A 20,827-nucleotide genomic window follows, 5' to 3' on the forward strand; every position below is an offset into this window, starting at 1 on the left:
ATGAGCTCATGAGAAGGGTTGCTCACAGCTAAGGCACTTGATGTTCAGAGGCAAAAATCCTCTAAGCAAAATTCACAGGGAACAATCTCTAGCAGTTTGGTGGGCTGAAATAGACTCCCGTTAAAATTTTATTGCATAATCCTTGAAAATGAAATTAAGTTTCTCAGTCTTACTGCAAAACCTGATCCAAATCCCACTGCAACCAATGGAGGGAAACTTGCTGACCTCTACAGACTCTGGATCGAGAACCAAGAGGATTATGGAGGCTGTTAGTGAAGTTTTGGACAAGAAAGCAGAAAATTTGTTGCCAGTACTTGCCTCTGTTGAAGTATTTTTGTTTGTATCAGTCAACTTCTGACCCACTGTGGTGTCTTACAGATCAGGTGCTGCCATGTGAAAAAAAATTGCAATTTGCTGTGTGTTAAACCTACATGCACAGACTCTTCCAAGGAAATGTCAGCTATGTCTTTAGGTTTCATTGAAGTTTTTGTACTTCTGACAATAAAATTCTGACTTTTCAAAACAGTAAAACTTCTGTTTACTTGCATACTTCATTATCTCGTACCACAGGAACTCCTTGTCACAGTGGGATATGTCACGTATGGATTGGTTCAAAAAAGCCAAATGTTCTTTCCAATAAAAATGTTTCATAGGCATTACCCTCAGCCCCCCCTGGGGAGGTCACCATGTGCAAGGTGGAAATGAAAGGACATCCTCTCCTCTGAACTATGTCTACTTTTTTCAGTTTGGGTGCTATCCATTGGAGGATGGATTGTCTCCATGAATGTTACTGTACAGTACCTACCACAAAGGGGCTGTGATGTCAGCAAGGACCTCTAGGTGCTACTGCAACACAATTAATAATAAAATGTCATCATTACCTAAACAGAAGAAAGACAAACATAACATCTCTAAAATTAGGAATCTGTTGCTTGTTGTGGAGAACATGCTATCCTCTGGCTCTTCCCAGAGAAGAAAGAACCTTTGAAAACCTTACTCACCTCAGAAGCTGAATATGGATACCAGTTTCTGATTAAGGTAAAATGTAGGAAACATCTTTTGTTTTAACTGTGCTGTCTACCAGCCAACCACAGACATTTGAGAGTTAGAGAGAGAAAGACAGAATGGGGAAATAACGCAAGGCATGGTTGAGATCACAGGTCCGTAAGCTAATCCACCTTCCAAAGAGTGCAGAGATGCAAGGGAGAAACAGGAAAAGCTTGTAACAGACATGTTGAAGAAAAGGCTAACGGGCTGAGTTCATTGCCTATCATGCTGACTCATTGCCTTGTTTCCTTGCGCTCTTTCATCTGTTCCCTTTTGTCTTTCATTCAGATTTACAACTCTTTGGAGTGCAAACAGCCCTTTTGTTTTGTAGTTGTACTACATTCAGTCCAGGGGGATCCTGGCTCTGAACTGGGGTATCTCGTTTAACAGTAATAAATTTTGTATTTTATTCATGCCCTTCCCCAGACTTTGCACTGGAGGAATTAGAGTGGTTCTTCTGGGGAGTGGTTTTTTAAAGCTATGCTAATCTGTTGGTCAGAAGGTGAATCATAGGGCGTTGCCACTCCATGCCCACATACATATTAGCAAGTTAGCGGAAGAAAAGAAGGAGGAAGGTATAGGAAAGTGAATTACTTGACCTCACTTTCTCCAACATCAGCATGGGCAACCTGCCCCACACCCTACCACAGTGGAACACCCCTTTCCCCATCTGCAGAGAGGCTGGTGGATGTGGCATGGGTGTGTGTTTGGTGAGCAGCCAGAAGACTCTCCCCATCCCATCAGAAGGAACGCAGAACAAGAGCTAATACTGAACTTAAATTACGGAACTATTGCATGGAAATATGGATCTAACCCTCTGCAAACTGTAGCACCCCAGTGATTAGTCTAGAAGAGAGTATGCAGCATCCCTTCCATCTCCCACAGCAAATCAAAACTCACATGGTCTCTTACACACTAAATCAAATATCAGGTCCCAAAATCCACATGCAGGAAGCAGGACAGATGCCAGTGTCCTAGGCTCCTGCAATAGCAGGTAATCTGCTAAACATAAATTACATGCTGCTACCTTTATTTGACTCTTATATCATGGGAATATGGGCCAGTGCATTGCTCCAGATGGTGAAATGCAGCACTATAAAATGATTTGTCATACCAACACTTCTGAAAACATCAGCATCTTCTAGAACTTTTCAGACATGAGCTGTCTAGTTTTCTGGTTTGACCACTGTGTAAAGCTGCACGAAAAATGATAGCTTTGGGAGTTGTGATCTGGAAATCAGGCCATGAAGCACTCAAACAGCCAAGTAAAATATGTGAAAGACAGAGGAATAATGCACTGCACTGCTTTCTCAGTCAACCACAGGCAAAGATCATGTTTAGCTATTTCACTGCTGGCAGCTTTTCCTGGAGTACTCACAGATGCCTTTTCCCTGTGTGTGACACTTTGCACATGTATAAAGAAAATTTTCTGAGTTTGGCCCTGGAAATAGTCTGGATGAACAGGTCTTTTACCAGTCCAGGTGAAATACTACAACCAGAAGTTCAGTGGCCATTGGAAATCATCTGGGTAGCAGCAGAAGAGAACCACTGAATGGAAAAAGGGGAAGGAAGAGGAAGGACTGAAAAAAAGGCATGAAGAAAGCAGAAAAGGTTTTGAGAGACAGGTGAGGATGACAAAAAGGGGAAAAAACCTGATTTACAGCCTGGTTCAGTTTGGAAGACAGGCTGCTAGGATTGTATGGGGGGTGCCACGGTTATTGCCTCTGTGGGGGATGAGCTGGTTCCTGATGAAGACTATGGGAAGCTTCCTAAGGACTTCCACTGAGTGCTGGTTTGAACTGGGGAGGTCCCCACAATGCGTTGACTTCATATGCAAACTTTTGGTGGCCTTTTCCCTACCCACCCACCCTGTCAGCTCAAAATGAGGTCTGAGACAGTTCTAGCTGCAACTCAGGCAGAGGAACAGAAAATTGCTGTTAAGGGTGCAAATTTCAACATACAAGAGAGGAAGGTATTTCTTAGAAAGTTTTTGCTGCAGATATTTCCCACCTTCTGACACACTGCAGTTCCTCAGGGAAATCAGAGTCCACCACCTGCTCCTTTGGCACCAGGTTCATTAAATCTGGTCCATCCAACCTCAGGATTTGAAAACCATGAGTCAGACTAACATCCACCCCACCCCAAGCGCCTGCCCTTATGCCCTCCGAGGGCAGGATTAGCTTAAAAGTTGACAAGTCTTGAAAAATGCTAAGCATTTGGTTCTTGCAATTAGCCTCGTGGTGACTGAGTCAGTGGGAAGGATACAGTTCATGAGTTCCAGCTTCTCCCCAGGACCAGAATCTCAAAACTTACTCTTTTTATATGGGGAATATCTACATCACAGATGAAAAGTTACTCCAGCTGGAAGCTGAGAGGGAAAAGAGGGAAGCACAGCATAGGTGTGTTCCAACTAGCTGTAGGAGCTGGGACTGAGTATATAAACCCTACCGCTTCTAGATCAAGCTCATAGATCCATACGGCGTTGTTCCATGGTCTTACTATCCAGGGTGTCTCCTAGTGTAAACATTTGTGCATTGTGCTTCTTTGAGCACTATGGATATAGTGTATGGACTCCAGAAGCTCAGGGCATAAAAAGAAACACATTTAGCTGAAAACCCTGGTTTAATGGAATAGTTTTCTTGTTACTGAGTCCAGGGTTTCACTTTCAATTTGCAGAGTCCATAGTACAAATGTGAAAGCTGGAAAGTTGTTTACTTCTACACAGCAGAAGTAGCTCCCCTGATGTTAGCTCAATTTATTTCAGAAAAGATGCAAGCTGAAAGAAAACCAGACCTTTCTAAGAGTTGCAGCAGAATCCTTTGAATTCTCTGTTCAGGGCCCAAAAGGAAGAAGCAAACTGATGAAAATGCAAAACATCCTCTCTTTTCCTCTCCTGTTAATGGTAAAAACTCCAAAATCTGCATTTGGAAAACCAGATATCCCTATGAAAAAAACAGCCTTTCCTGCAAAAATTCTTTGCAGAAACAGTGATTTCTACTTAACGTACTTAAAGAAAATTCACAGTTTTTCCAGGAGAGGGTGGAATTCTGCTATTCTTTGTATTCTAGGTAAATGAATAAATAGAAGCATTAGGTTCACAAATATTATTGCATATACTAAATAATATGATTGGAAATGTCTTTGCCCTGGATTAAATTCAAAAGAATTAGAAAGTAATTACACTGTGCTACATTATTATTATTGAAAGAACAAAATCTCCTCAGGCTAAGGGAATCATTTGCATTTGGTATATGTTAGATAAGAAAGTATTAGATTTGGTATATGTTAGATAAGAAAGTGGCTAGCACATGGGGTCCATTTAACTACATCTTGTAAGGCACTGGGCCAAATGATTTCAGGGCATCTCAAAGGTTCATAAAACACACCTGGATATGAGTCTTCTTATGGATCAGGTTCATGGAAAGTTTTGCTGAGGTTTACAGATCGCTTGTGTAAATCTCATTGGAGTCATTGTGGTTTTGGCATGGAATCAGAGAATATTGAACCTGAAACCTGTGGTTTGTTTTTAGACTATGACTCACACACACGGTGGGTGGAAAGTGGTACAGCTCACTTGATAACAACGGTTTGCACCAGATGAGGGGCTGAAACTGGTTGCAGTTACTCATACCTGAACACAGCATGAAACCAAGTGTCACAGTGAATATGTCAACATGAACCAGAAAATTAACTATCCCAAGGAGGGAAATTATCACCTTTCTTCTCTTAGTGTTTATATATGTACCACGTTTTAAAACAGCTTATTTGCCTCCATCTATCCCATTCCATCAGGGTCTTGATGACACCTGTCATTAAGACAGATGAGCTTGGTAGACAGCCCAAACATGAGTGGCCTAGAGGATGCCTGCGGGCAGTCTACAGATGTCCTAGAAATGGCTATATGGTTGTGTAAATCTGAGCCAGGAAATATGTCAGACAAGCCTGTTTCCTGGCCTTGCACCCTGAGGTCACTGCAAATCCAGTCACTATTATCAAGGATGATTTAGTAATAATAGTTAGACCAACACCTTTACTAATAACAGCTAAAAATAAAAATTCTGTCTTTACTCCTAAATTAAACAACTCTGGATCCAGGGCACTGGAACCGAGTTGCCTGTACTGTTAAACTCTTCGAATGGTCTTTAGTGCATTTAAAGCCTGGATCAGCTGGCACTCTCCCAAGAAATTCCTGGACAGATCTGGGAGTTAACATACACCAGGGACCTTTCCTAAGGAGTAGCTTGAATGTGGCCACCCAATTACAAAGGCTGTAGGAATTAGACCCTATTTTGGAGGCTACATAGTATGAATATGTATAGATAGTGCCATTCGGTGTCAGGGCCAGAGTCTGTGTCCTGATACTATTCTGCCTACTAGAATAGCTGTAGCCCATGGTGCTACTTCTGGGTGAGGAATATCTTAGCCTACAGGTTGCTGGAGACTGGGAAGACACACTGGGAAAAGCATCGCTTCATATGTGCCCTTCTGTCTTCCTCCAAGACTGCTACAACTGGCCACTGCCAAAGATGGCTTGATTTGACCCAGAACAGTTAGTCTTGCCACAGCATCTGGTGTGTCTCATTCCAAACTCTACACAAACACAGAAGGAAAATGAGGGTCCTTACCCCAAGGAGTTTCTAATAACTAATCCTTTACAGTCTCCAGTTAGTGGTGCCTGAGGAAGCATTCCTTAACTCGTGATTGCTCCCCTGATTAACTCGCACAGTAATTCTCTGATCCCTCAAGGAAATTTGGTTGCATACAGTGCTCATTCTACAATGTTCTCACTTGTAGAGTCTAAGGCAAAAGAGAGCCTTTCTGGTCATCTACTCTGCCTTTCTACATAACAGTCTGGATCAGATTCACTCATTAAATATAACAACTTACGGTCAGCCTTGAGCGCGCCTAAGCAAAAAACCATCTAAGTCTTGGCCTGACTCCAACAAACATAAAACTAGCCACATCCCTTGGAAAACTCTTCTGACGGTTGATAAATCCCATTTGAGAAGCTCATGGTAATTGCCACCAATAACCATAAACTATGTAGACTATTTACCATAACACAATGTGGTTTCAAATGCCATACAAGAAGGAGTATTGGATTTTAAGGAAGAACTTGGTTTTGTTTTTGTTTTAATTTAAGACAGTCAGTAAAAGGCAGGCCTAGTGATTCAAGAGTAAGTGCAGAAATCAGGACATCTGTGACTAGACATATAGTCATGTTGCTGGGTTCCTGTGACTTAAAGAAGTCTTAATGACTCTTCAGCTGGAGGACCCTGGATAATTGCCATTTGTCAGGGAAATCCTCTGTTGCTGCGCAGTTGCTGTCACGTAATCCCACACGTCATTTCTTATAGTTTAATTGTCTGTGAGGATTTCTGGTCTTTCTCTGATCTCTCTCTGTCTCTTTGCCCCTAGAGGCATCCTTCCCTCTCCAGAGGCAGGCGGTGGGGATCTGCACATAGGTGCACTCTCCTGTGGTTGAGACCATGGAGAAAGAAAATGCACTGGGTTGTATAAGAACTTCCCAGAACAGAGATGAAAGTCCATGTGATGGAGAAGATAACCTACAAATTTTACTCTACCTTTTTTTATTAAGATATCTGCTCTTAGTAACACACCTGGTTCTTTTTTAGCGTAGAACTGATGTCCCTAGTAAAAACTAGGAAAGCTGCAATTTTCAACTGTCTCATCAGCCAAGTGATCTTCAGATGTAGAGTCCCATGTCTTATGTTTGCTAACATTTAAAAATCTCTAGTACTTTAAAACAAGTATATGAAAATCTAGGCCTGGGTTAATTTTAGGTGACTAGTCTGAGTCAGTCTTCTGATCTTCTTCTATATTCAATAAAAAGAGACCAACAGGCAAAATCACCCCCCATCCTAAATGCCTAATAAGATGATCAGATTTAGATCAGTTAAGTCCAGGCCTGTCTATCTTTTAGTGCAGAAACTTGCACAAAGTGTCACTGACAAGTTAATGACATGTCAATGTTAACCTATATAACAGATTTCTCCATTTGGGCACTATTTCCAGTTAATCACCTGGAAAACAGTAACTGGTGGCTTGACCGGAGAAGAACTATACGATTTACGCTATTTACTTGCTGAAAATTTAACTGATTTTTCTAAGCTAAAATCAAATTAAATTTGCCTCTAGTCCCATAATCATCCAATTACTGGTTTGCTTTAGAAACTGACAACAAAAATCATGGTTAGTTTGGGAAGAGGGGCTCTTGGCTCTGCTGATATTGGTCCCCAAATACTTAAACACCTATTCACTTCAGTGGGAGTAGCTCTTCCTTCCTAGTAGGCAGTCTCCTTGATGCTTAAGAGTAAAAATATCAGTTTCACCTTGTTTAAGGCTTCGGGAATTAGAACGAAAATTCAAATGTATAAATACCAATAGAACCACTCTGGATTTCTACTAACATTGGAATCAGGATCTTTCGATCACTGTTTCTACTGACCTGAGTTTTGCATAATTATTATAGGCTAATTCTGAATTCATAGCATGGAAAGACTCTCTGGCCCAAGAGCAATGAAGGCCCATAATCCAGGCCACAGAAGAAACAACCAGCAAATACACTGACCTTTCCTAGGAAGTTCATAAAGTATTATTTTGAAAATATGTGAGAGGTAAATAAGCAGATAAATGGGAGCAAGAAAAGACACAAAAACAGCAAAATAAGTGTGATCACAAAAGCAAGAGCTCTGCTGGCCTCCAATGGATCTTGATGCTACACCACCACTTTTGGCCTTACAATGAACTTCATCTGTGTTAGGATTCTGCATAGCTGCCCATGACCTTCTTCTGACTTTCTTCCATGAAAAAGAAAAATAGGTAAAATGTTCAGTTTATTGGCTTCATGAAATCACTAGCATTTCTTCCTTTTTTGGGTAAAACCTTACGCTAAAACCAATTTGAAAAAAAATGAGACAAAATGAGGGCTATAAAAATAAATGATACAAGTTTTGTCTGGAGAAGAAAATGTACTGATGTGCAAAACCAGCGAGATTTGCAGTCCAAAAAGTTTAGTTCCCTGTGAGTTATGATTGAATTAAACTTAGAGGTTTACTGGAAACATTTGTGGACTAGGCAGACTACAAAATGAAGAAAACACTTTTCTCTGCTTTTTCAAATCAATACTACCTGAAAGGAACAAAAAACAACAGGCCTGTTCCATGTGTGTCTAAGTTTATACTCACTAAAGGTATAATAGGAAACCAATGACTTGTAATCTTCAAATGTTCTGGATTTTTAAAATAAAATAGTAAAGATACTAAAACAGAGCCACTGGGCAGTATATGCCAACCATACATTATGTTTCAGAGGTGACTTAACTTATTTTAAGATTTGAGTTCAGATCCGGAATTATAGTAGTAGAGGAAAACAAAAGGAGATCGAAGGGACAACACTCTCAGGTCTATGAGTAGCACTTTCATTGGTGGAAGAGAACGATTCACCTGTAGGAGATGAGATTTTTCAGTTTTTGTGTTCAGATTTCAAGAGATCAAGAAAAAACTGGCAGCAAAAGAGACATTGTGAACCTGCTATTAAATGCCATGAATTGTGTTGTTCTAAGCCAGACAAATACAAAGGCAGTCAAGCAGCAGTCCAGATGCATTGCTTAGGAATGAATTTTACTGTTATTCAGTTAATCTGTCAAATCATGGGAATGAATGTCAAAAGTTACTGTTCCCATCAATCCTAGCCCTCTTTCCCAGAAATAATGGCCTCTGTAATAAGTCTTGTGAAAAATGTACATAGACATGTCATAAAAGCAGTTTACAAAATTATTAAAAGATAATTTGAATTATTATTTAAAGATTATAATAGGAGAAACAAGGAAATACCCAAGAAATATGAAGCATCCAGACACCTTTGAATAGTCATGGAAGATTGGATGCTTGTTTTCGTTGTCTCTAACAGAAAATTCAAATGTAAATATAAAGGCAAGACATACAGTCAAAATTAATCTTTGGCACCAGTCGAAGGAGGTTATTTCAGGAAATGCCCCAAACTGTGTGACAAATTTGCCATTTTCACCCCTCAAAGAAACTGCTAGTATCTGGTGAAAACCCTGGGATACAACCAGTTGTCTATAGGGAACAGAGATCTTGAAGATGAGGTACAACAAGAAAACTTAGACAGAAGAACAAAAGTGGTTTAGACAATCCTTATGAAAGGAAAAAATGGGAAAATCCAGGACAGAGTGACTTTTTTTGTGGTTTAAATGCTTTGTACCCAAGACTAGAGTAACAGGTCCAGGAAGTCCTAACAGCAATGACCATTGAATGAGCAGTAACAAACAGTTAAAGAGCAAGAGGTAAATGGTTGAAATGAAGAATGGCCAAAATATCACTTTAAAAGATTCCCCAGAAAAGATATTAATAATCACATATTTCCTAGCTATGTGTAAGCTGATAACATTGATCCGGTTGGACCCATAGACACCTATCACTGCGATATTCTACATAAAAGGACTGCAGATTAAATTAATAAGGTACAGAAGATGAACTGCCTATTGACAAGATGGTAATGAAAATGTTCACATCCAAAAAAAGAATCCCAAGGGACTGTGGAGAGATTAAGTAAGTGATAGTGTTTGATCCACACCCACATTTCTGCAGATGGAAAACGTGAGGATTTATTGTGGAAAATATCATTATCACTACCTAGAAGATAATTTTAAACTCCGTGGCATGCCAGAGAAGATAATCTAGCTGCAACAAAGAGCATCAATATCTCTTCAAGTGATGTTCATGTGCAGCCCAGGCTGAACCATTTCCAGAAACAAAGACTGAACTGGGAATGGGGATGCAAAACAAGTGACAAAGCTATTGACACGTTGTCTCCTGAAGAGACCTACATAGCTTGTCACTTAAACTGTCAGCAAAGTTGTTAGCACGTAAAACTTAGTAGGTGCCATCAGCTTCAAATACTCCCCAGTGACCGCTTCTGGTCAGTCGGTACCCATGTCATTCTAGCCATGTCTTGCCACGTCTTGGCACGTTGGGATGAGATCTGACTCTGGGAGAATAGAGACCCTTAGACAGCATGACCACCACCGCAGAGCTGAAAATGTAAAAGATAACTGCCTGTCTTTAGATGGAAAAAGAGGTGGAGGCTAATAATAGTGAAGATATTGTGTTTACAGTGTGTATTTAGTATATATGCCAGCTAAAATATTGGTGTTTATAATGACTAGAAGGAAAATTGTGGGAAACTCATTTAAGAATCACAAGGAGAACATTAAGACTGCACTGAGAAGTAGAAAGCAAACCTTTTCTTTGGAGAAATGAGTGAAAATTCTCAAAAATGGAAGATGTGAAGAAGAAGTTACTACCACTACACAAGATTATTATCTCCATGTGGACTGAACAGGAGTCCAAGTCTTGAAAACTGGAGAAATCAGTGACAAAATAAAATACTTCTCCATAGATTATAACACATCTTGGCAGCAGGGTGGGGTTTGTTGGGTTTTTTTCCTACATTGAGTTGACTACATTTGTAGTAGTAAAGCAATCAGTGCCAGACTCTGTTCTTCAGAATGGAGGTCACCTGAAGCAGCCTGGCTGCTCAGACACAGGCTGGCCACATCGAAACCACCTACAGTGAGTGGTCCCAGGCACTAAATCTAAAGTGTCAGCAGACCATTGCTCTGGGCCAAGACCAAACCAGGGAAGATGTTAAGAATTTAGCAGAATAGAGAAAAGAAGGATGAGATCCTGCTCTGACATTTTTTAATTTAGTAGTATAGTTGTAGCTGTCGTACACAGCAAACTTCACCTTGCAAATAAATTGATGGAAGCTAGAAAAAAAGAACCTACCTGATTCTGAAGGCCTCTAGACACCTATCTTTGGCCAGCTCCAAGTTCAATGGACTGTCAGCTTAGGCTCAACAGCTATATGGGAGCTTAGCCACTTGCTTCACTTACAGAAACATTTAGACACTGACATGCTGAACCTGAAATGAATCTGGCCTCAGATATCTGCAGTCATTTAGGCAGTTACTTGGAAAGTAGCTGTCTAAAGTGCCTATTTCTTTCCATTGACTGCTGAAATAACTTTGGGCATGGGATTTGTCTTGCCTACAAGTGAGCCATTTTTTTCTACTCTCCCATTAGGAGAAACACAGACTCTAGACACACTTAGAAAAGATGAATGCCACAGTAGGGTGGCCAGCTTGCTCACCTTTTACTTAGACAACTGGCTCTTAGGCCGTGAAGTCTGAGGACATGAATTATCTATTTTGCTTATCCTAGGCCATGTTGGGTTGTCCATAGCTAAGTTTCCTCTCTTGCTCCTGGGTCTCTTTTCATAAATCATTAGTTTCTACAGGACCCTCAGTTTCTGAGCAAGACTGGAGTTCTACTTATCTGGCATATGTGGAGTGGCACCGTCCTTTCCCTGGCATTTCATCTCATCTCATCTCATCTAACTGCAGTCAGGCTGACACTCTTTTAGCCTCTAGATCAGTAGAGTTGGGAAAGCTGTAGCAGTAGGATGTTCGGGAAGGATATTTTCCTTGGAACCTTCAGCTGAGAACAGGAAGCTCTTTCCAGAGTGGTGGGCATAGCAGAAAGCACTGTGATGTGACGTGTTGCCTCCACCAGGAAAGATGACTTAAGCCACCATTATCCCCTCTCTCTCTTCTTCATAGCTGCACACTCCTGCCCCTGTGCCAGGTCAAAATTATTTGGGTTAAAGATATTCCTCCTTTTTTTTTTTCTCCTCCTGTATAGTGGGTCATTTGAACCCAAGTCATTTCAGTCATCTGGTTCAGAAAGTGACACCACAAATGGTTGTAACATTACCACTGAGGAGCTGGCACACAGCACTGTAAAGGTGGAAAAAGTGGCAAGGAGCAGGGTAACCACTCCACTCAGCTGCACTGCCAGGGACAAGTCAGGCTAACATGTGAGACCTTTTCAGAAGAAATTAAATACAGGTTATAGTCTACGTTACAAAGAGATGGAGGAGAAATCAGGAGAATCTCAGGTTTGTCAGGAAATTCCTTTGGGAACAGAAGAACAAAGGAGTTGTCATGTCCCAAATTTATTATGAGAGTCCACCCCAACTGGCACATTCACCAAATCATCAATACAAATGCATCACCTGATCCCACTCATATCCTAATTACTTATGCATTTATCAGTTATATTACTGCTGAGGTTCCCACATCATGAGCAGGACCCTGTTCTGTTAAGAACTATGCAACTGCACGGTTCTACCTGAGGGCCGTCTTACTCTGTTGAATTCCCAGTTGTTAGGTATAGAAAAGTTAAGCCTCTGTTGGGACATGCCTCCCAGGAGAGGGTGGGAAACTCCATTACCAGAAGTTTATTTAGGGTTTTATACCCAGCTGTAAAACATTGAGCTTCTGGGCTTCTGTCAAAAGTTGCCTCCCATTGACCCAAAACTGATGTATGAAGATCTTGAATGGCTGAGCAAGATTCTTCTACACCACCCATTCATTTAAGTGGTGGGGAAGTACATTGTGTGACAATAACTACACAAGACAAAAGAATTAATGTAAAGTGGGTAAACTAATGGCCCCATGAGCTAAAGGATTTGCATCACAGGGAGTGCAAACACTGATGTGATAACACCTGTTAGAATAAGTGACCAGCACTAGGTATCAGAGATACTTGCCTTCTTCCCATCAACAGTGTAAAGCTTCTTCACTGGGAACTGCAGGATGTCTGAAATCTCATCCAGGAGCGTTTTGAAACTCCTGGCATTTCTGCGGTTCAAGATAATTGAGCGCCGGAAACCACTTTCTCCATTCTTAACTAGAGTGATTTTCTTAGGTATTCTGGGGCCATGCTGAGTGAAAGGTGTGGAATACTCTTCAAGCTTTCCCTCCTGAGCTGCTCTTCTCAAGGTACTGGAGGGACGACCATTTCGCGGAGGGCCTGGCCTATGTCCCCCAGAAGTAATGCTAATAGGCTTGACATATTTCTTGTCGGAGCAAAGGTAGCATCCTCCATCCTCCAGCTGGTCCAGCTCACTGATGCAATGTATTCCTCGTGGGGTGGTGATGGTCCGTACCCCAAATGGCAGTGGGACCCTATGAGAGAGGTCATCCATGAGTGCATTGAAGCTCTTGAAGCTTCGCTGGTTGATGGCCATCTTGACTCCTGCAAACTGAGGATCTCCACTCTTGAAGAAGGTTATTTTTTTGGCTGGGGGTACCTTGGTGACAGTGCTGGTCCGAGCCAAGGAGGGAAGGGGCTGCTCATAGTTGTAGGAGCTGGTGGTCGACAGGTAGTCAGCAGGCACCTGAGTCATCCCTCTTTCTTAAAGGTAACTACAAGAGAAGCAAAAATAGAGTAGGGTTTGTTTGAGTCATGCAGAATCAGTGCCTGGCTAGCACAGGAGCAAAGTTTGTTTTCCTTTCAACAGTTTTACTGTCTATGCTCGATCAAGAGCAGATTGTACCAACGCAGAGTTATGAACTCACTGGCTCAGGTAGATATGAGGAAACACAGCAGGAAGAGTAGCCGTAACCCTGCTCCTCACAGTTAAACCATCCTTGTCCTGCAGATGCCAATAAGAATTCAGTCAGTGTTAGTCAACCCTGAGGCACAAAAAGCATGAGTCAGACCCCAAGCAAAAGCCACAAAAAATTATATTTGTGTATTGTTGTCTTTTTGAGTTTTGTGTCTTCCTTGCTTATATTTTTGAGGTTTTCTCAGAAACTATCAGAGCCAGTGATTATTCTGGTTTTATTTTTACAAGCAGAGAGCCGAGATTCTCATGTAACCCTTTAACCCCGTGAACTGGCACATAACAAAAACCAAAACAAAACTGAATTTGTTCATGGAGTGATTGCACACTGTAGCACACAACCAGTCCTTAGTGTACCGAGGGGCAGAGTAGCCTGGTTTCAGAACAGCTGCCCGTGGTGTGCTAAGGTAAGGTCTGGATGAAAATCCATGGCAGTTATGCAAACAAGTAATAGTAAGAAATATCACAAGATCTCAAACAGAACTACAAGAGTTGGTTCTGCTAAACAGTGGGAAAATTTGAAATAAGCCTGGTAAGAACAAATGTGAGGAGAATGGTCTGCCCAATTTGTGTCAGAACAGCTGGTGTCCTTCACTTTTACAGCAAAACTGACTTTGGTGTTTAAGTCTGGAGGCTGAACCCCAGCTTTTGGAACCCTAGATTTTTAATGTCTTCGCCATGACGGACACAAGTGGAAAAGAGACTGGATTCTACTCTTTCTTGCTTACCCTTATCAAATGCATTGTCTTAGAAGTAATCACTAAAAAATTCAGACCCCACATGGAATGAAACTACTATGCCAAAAAAGAAGACACTGGTTTTGACATGGAAAAAAAAAACCCTCACCACTATTTACAACTGCTAAAATATTGGCTGTAATGAGTATGACAAATGTCTATTTCATGAATATGAACAGTGATTCCACAGTTCACTTTGAGTTAATTACTCAAACTTAAATGGAGACTCTCAAAATGTCATTTAGAGATGTCATCTTCTGATCAGAATTTACTGCTCACAGGTAGGCAGCAAACCGTTTGAATTGTTAGTAAGGAATACAGTAGCTTGTCTTGTAGCTTGCAGAAGGTGGTTCTGGCTACAAGTACCTACATCCAATTTACTTTCCAAATTATCTTCTTAGTTGATAGCAGTTTTCTATGGCAACTTTAAAAAAAAATCTCTCACAAGAAAGGAATTTTTTTAGTGTTCACAGATGAGTTAGAAAACAATAAATATGCTTCTAATGACATGTTTCCTTCAGTTTGCTCCTGGTTATGCTTCTTGCAGCAGCTGAATAAAATTCTAGTTTCAAGAAAATAGTCATGCTACTCACAAATTATTCTTTGGAGGACCAGTTCAGGGACCACTATAATTAATGGGAATTTTGTCATTGATTGCAGAGGTGCAGCATTCAAAAAGCTGTAAATGCTGATATTCTCCACATTTTAGAACAAGACCATTATTTTCTTACTATGTTACTCTCTAGTGAAATATTTGTGCACTTTGTACTACAGCAAATTCACTCCTGCAATAAATGGAAGTTTAACTTCAGCTAGGTGAGAAAAGACATTAGGCACCATTTGAAAGATTATTATTTTGACAAATCTTTGCTTTTTTATATCCATGTATGCTGACAAAGATTTCAGTATGATTTATTCTTTCCATGTACATATTTCACCAAGCAATTATTCACTTATTTATTTCCCAGTTAAAGGTCAATCCATCACTCTATCTTCCAGGGAAAAAAATATCTCATTTCTCTATTTTTCAACAGCTTTCAGAAAGGTGGCTTTAACTTTTTCTCCATGAGTCCCACATTAGAGCTTTCAGACACCATCAGCATAATTTCCAAACAAACCCATTATCCAAATTGTAGTCCCTGGACCAAAGGTGGTCCACAATATGCTGGCTGCACTCCCAGAAATCTAACTGCTTCCCAAGGATTTGTTCTACTTTTTCAAGCTGTTAAATCATATTGAAAGAAGTACAAAAAATTAAAATAAGGGACAAATCGTAACATATTTTCCCAATACTATTTTTCTTTGGGAATAATTTCACAAACTGTTAAGGGATCACCAATGTAAAGGAACAGCAATCCCTTAAGTTTTGGGTGATAGAGTTGGTTACTCATGCAAGCCTAGATGGTCTGTCAGATCTGCTCTTATGAAGCAGCATATAATGTGAAGAAAGAGCCTTCCACAAAAACCTTGCATGAAATATAAACAGTTCCCACAGGGAGAAGTTTTGTATTGTCCACTTGAAGTTTCAGAATGGGAAGGGGATTCTACTATATATCTAGCAAGGCAACAAAAATGGTCATCTTGCCCAAATACATCTTTTTATAGATATATGAGAGGAGTCTCAATGCATTTTTTTTTGTACTTACATTGAAATACTTCATGCCTCTTGCTCAGGATGAATTTTCTTATAGAATATCCAAGAGATTAAAAATAAATCAACAAAATAATAATTAAAAAGCCAACACAGCCAACCAACCACCTTCAGGATGTAATGCACTGGACAATGCAGGGAAAAGCATTAGCAGGTTACATGCTGTCAATCAAACTGTCCTCAAAATGACTGACCACAGCTTGGAGGGTTAATCAGGACTGTGTTGCTAAGGATAGAAAGAAAAGCTACCTAAGCTGCTGGAGAAGGCTCTCAAATCCACTGGGGCTTTAGGCACAGTTTGCCCAATCCTTCTCTTGCTTGTGCCCATGTAACTCAGGTATAAATCTGATTCAGTGACACTCCTCTCAAATCATAACAGTATAAATGAGAATGCAGTAGTCAAGGCCAAAGAGGTAATATTTTCCTCTTGCATAAAGGCCTGCAGAGATCTGGAAAACTTTCCTGAGCCACCCCACTCATCAACTCATCAACCCACCCACTCGTCAGCAACACTTTGGAATCAGATTTATCTTTTGGGTAACACCGGGGAAATCAATGGAGCTAGATTGAAGGTGATGGTAGCTTTTAGGTATTTGTGTATATGTTTGTTACTTCTCAGCTGGCTGATAGTCAGTCACTCCGGATATAGATGGCTGAGATTCATAACAATTTTTTCAGTGAAATATTGTCTTAACAGGAAAGTCTGGTGAGTCCTAACCCAAATATTTTCAAGTTCATTGCAGATGACAAAGTCAGATTCTCAGATAATGCTCAACAGCTGGATCACTGAGATTTGGGCATGAAATAAGGACAGACGATCAACCTGTCAATGATAAATGATAAGAAATTACTTGTTCTTTCATAATTCACCTATAAGAGCCTTCCTGCTTTCTCTCACACTTCCTTTCTGCAAAGAAGACATAGACACACAACAATAAAAATGAATCAGTTGCATTCAAGTACAAAATCAGTGGCAAACCCCACTTTTCTATGAACTGGAATTCTTGTCTTTTAGCAATATTTATTCATTACTTGCATAGCCATTGCACCTGTGCACCAATGTCACTTACAGCACTAGGGACCTTCTTTTGTAGGAAGCAATTACTTGCAGAGAGACCAGAGTCATAAAGGGCTTTTATTGGAAGGGCAGGGACGTGGGAATCCTGTAAGAATAGGTTCAGCAAGTTTTACATCTCAGATCCTTAACATGAATCTTCCAAATGTAAGGTTAGTGTTCGAGCCACTACATGGTCGTCTTTCTTACACAGCATTGCTTTTCCACCTGTGGACAGCACACCTTTCAGGGTCCAGAGACCATTCCTGTGAGATCCTGGATCCAGAAGAACAAGGTCATCTCTCTGTAGGCTTGCATCTACTATAAGAGGTCAGCAGCACTACTGGAAAATTTGTAGGGGTCCATGCATGGGAAAGCCTGAGCCCCTCATGGAGCCCATTCTGCACAATCAGGACTGTGCCAGGCAGGCTGGCCCCTATTTTTCAATTTCCCATCACAGTTCAAAATGACATCTCAAAAAGAATAAGCCATAGCAGGCAGGCAAGTCACATGCTTCTAAACCTTATCAAACCTCTGCTATCAAACTTCACACAGAGGAAGGTGTGTGACCATGTGGTTGGGCATCCATCATCCCTTAGCCAAAATCCCCTGGAACCCCCAAAACATCTACAGCATGTCTCTTCACATCAGCCTTCACCTTCTGTTCCCTCAGGAACAGAATTTTTCTTTCTGAGGGTTTTTTGCAGCCTTCTCTCTGCTGGGGACATAGAAGAAGGAGAGGAATCCAGATATTGCCTGAGCTGAGGCAGGGGACCTGACAGAGAACTTGACACAGAGAACTTGACTCAAAGAATTGGGCACCAAGTCTATAACCTCTGTTTAGGGGATGGGAAGGCCTTTATGAGAAGCATCCAGACTTGACTTAAATAAATTATCAAGAGTCTACCCTGTCCAGAGGCAACAGTTCCAATAGATAGTCCCACTTATTGGTAAACATCTGTGCCTTTTCTCTAGCCTGAATATGCCTAGTGTCAATTTTTGTATGGCTTTTGTTGATAAATTAGTGTGCAGACTTTTACTGGAATTTTCTCTTCCCATACAAGTAGTTGTAGCTTCCATTTTTACAAATTCATTTCTTCCAGACATAAGAAAAATTTACAGGTCACCATTAACATTTAGAATGGGGCTGGTTGAAAAATCCAGCTGTGTGTTCTAGGGAAATCATGAACAAGATTCTTTAATTTGATTTTTTTCCCCAAAAAGATGAGAGTTTCTGGCAAGAAAGATGAATCATCATTTTGTAAGGTCTAACCATGTTTCTTTAAGAAGGCTCATTTTAATTTGCTCTGTGCCCTTCTTGAGAAAGAAAAATATTTTTTAAATGTCAAAGCAATCTTTTTAACAAGGAGTATTTATGGTCTGACCAAGCCAAGTATCGTATGGAAAATGACAAAAGTTGAGACTTTTGATTCATAAAAGAGAAAAGCATTGAATTGGAAGGCAGCAGATCCATTTGCCTATGATTATATAAGAATTCCCTGCAAACAAAACAGGTAGGCTGTATATTTTCCCCTCAATTTATTTGTTACTTTAAATTACTTGAAAAGGATTGTCAAACTCTGTGTCAGACTTGAAGTTTTAATTGTCTGCTAAAGAGGTTTCCAATAGCCAACCCTGTCATTCTGTTCCATGGCTGAATGAGCTTAAAACAGAGCGCTCTTCTTCACTCAGGTCCTCGTCAGAGCTGGTGTTAAATACAAGGAAAACCACCTCTTGGTAGGAACAGTGCTTTGGTAATCACAGACGTTGTGACCATCCCTTGAACCACACCGCTGGACCAGTAAGCTAGAAAGCATGCTGGAGATGCAAGCCTCTATCTTCTGTGCTAAAACCAGCCTGGATTTGATGGCACCTACAGCTTATAACCTTTTCCTCTACCGTTCCCAGAGAAGAACATGGGCGCATCCGTCTAGGAGTCTTCGGATTCATTGGATCTAAGATCATTTATTTCTTTCCCTTCTCTTCTGGGATTCAGTTGGGAATTTACCATATGGCTATCTCGGCTACTAAGCTGTACTGTGCCCATGTCCCATTCCGTACAGGTGAGGACAGTCAGGGTCCTGAGCAGAAACAAGCACATTATTACTTTCTCTCAAGTCCTCTCTTGGAGTATGCACTTACTCAAGCTCTTATATTCTTGTCCGTGCCTATGATCTGGATATTTTCTTGCTCTAAGCAACAGTATAACAGGCAGGCTGTTCTTCACAGAGCCCTAGGGCTGGAATGGTAGGCGCAGGGCAGCACTAGAAATGGCTCCTCAGAAATCCTCATTAGTGACCTGGATGGTGACAGAGGGCACCCTCAGCAAGCTCCCCAGTAACACCAAACTGCTGGGAGCAGCTGACGTGCTGGAAGGCAGGACTGCCATTTGGAAGGACCTTGAAAGTCTGGAGAAATTAGCTGACGTGACCCCCAGGAGAAGAAAACGACAACCACGTGTCAGGGATGGTAAACCCCCTGCAGCAACACAGGCTTAGGCTGACTGATAGCAGCTTTGCAGAAATGGATAAGGGGGTCCCAGTGGACAAGAAGTTGAACAGGAGTCAGCAGTGAGCCCTCACGGCAAAGACCACCACCCACATACTGCAATGTATTAGCAAAAGTGTGCTAAACAGGCCAAGAGAAGTCATAACTCCCTTCTGCTTGGCTCTTTTGAGAGCACACCTGGACACTGCATCCAGGTTTGCCCTCTGTAGTACAAGAAAGATACTGGCATACTGGAGTGAGTCCAGGAAAGGCCACCAAGATGATAGGGCAAAATAGGAGCACGTGATGTGCAGGGGGAGGGCAAGAGCACTGAAATTGTTAAATCTGGAGAATAGGCTTGGAGGCATTCATATCGTTGTCTGTAACTACCTAGGACATGGTTATGGAGAGCCAGACTCTTCCCAGAAGTGCATAGCAAAGCGCTCTGGCAGATACAAGTAGCAGCCTGCAAAATGCCATTTAAGTATTCGAAAAAATTCTTCACGATGGTGATCAAAGACTGGGACCCAAAAGGTAGAGGAATAGCCAACCCTGGAGATATTCAAAACTCAGCTGAGCAACTTGATCTACTGGGCCTGGCTACGAGTCTGTGGTTGGACCAGAGAACTTCCAAAGTCCCTTCCAGCCTAGTTTATTCCATGCTTCAGTGAAGGCAAGGCAGCTTCTCCGAAGGTTGTCTGCACTCTCCTTGGCTCAGGCTTATGTGGTAATTAAGATCCAGTTAAGTGCCAGTTTAATGTGATACATCCTTTGTAGCAATCTGAACTGTTCCATCCTCAGAGATGTTTTCTGTGATCTGATAGAATACTCCATTTCTAATTAATTTAATATTATTAGCTCTTCCCTTTTGTGATTACTGGATCTTCTTCTAAGTAACTTAAATATTCATTTATAAATGTGAGGCAGATCTTAGTAGATAAGGTTTTGTTGTTGTTGTTTTGGGGGGCTTTGGTAGGAGTTTTATTTTGGCGCTGGTGGGGTTTTTTTGAAAGAATGTATTGCTTTTTCTTTATTTGGGTCCATATCAGTTTGAAACAAGTCAATCTTCAAAGCACAGCAGTCTGAGTTGTATTTAGAGCTACAGCCTTCAATGCAAAGGATTACATTGCACTTAACCCAGGTAATAAAGAAGCCTAGCTTTCTGGAGGATAAGAACTAGTCTCAGGGATCAGATTCACCTACAGCAAATCTCCCTCCTATTCTAGATTCATTATCTACTTAGTTTTTCAGCCATCAACCACGGGTGCAAAGAAAGAAAACCCTCTGAAATTGCTAAAAAATATGTTTTTTTCAATGTTCCTTACTTTTAAAAGC

General features: G+C 41.0%; 1 protein-coding gene across 12 annotated transcripts in view; it reads right to left on the reverse strand.

The window, feature by feature from the left end:
- RP1L1 (RP1 like 1) overlaps positions 1 to 20,827 on the reverse strand; it is a 46,579-nt gene that overhangs the window by 15,873 nt on the left and 9,879 nt on the right. For 6 of the 12 annotated variants that reach the window (XM_069805544.1, XM_069805543.1, XM_069805541.1 and 3 more), the window contains exons 1-3: positions 15,947 to 16,092; positions 13,517 to 13,633; positions 12,706 to 13,363 (exon numbers count right to left, since the gene is read on the reverse strand). In XM_069805544.1, the coding sequence (XP_069661645.1) occupies positions 12,706 to 13,344 (639 nt within the window). In that variant the 5' untranslated portion in view covers positions 13,345 to 13,363; positions 13,517 to 13,633; positions 15,947 to 16,092. Of the gene's footprint in view, positions 1 to 12,705; positions 13,364 to 13,516; positions 13,634 to 15,946; positions 16,093 to 20,827 lie in introns of those variants that run through there. The other 6 variants (XM_069805535.1, XM_069805539.1, XM_069805536.1 and 3 more) reach the window with 5 other exon arrangements.

Source organism: Haliaeetus albicilla, chromosome 18 (assembly GCF_947461875.1).
Source record: "Haliaeetus albicilla chromosome 18, bHalAlb1.1, whole genome shotgun sequence".
NCBI classification, from domain to species: Eukaryota; Metazoa; Chordata; class Aves; order Accipitriformes; family Accipitridae; genus Haliaeetus; species Haliaeetus albicilla.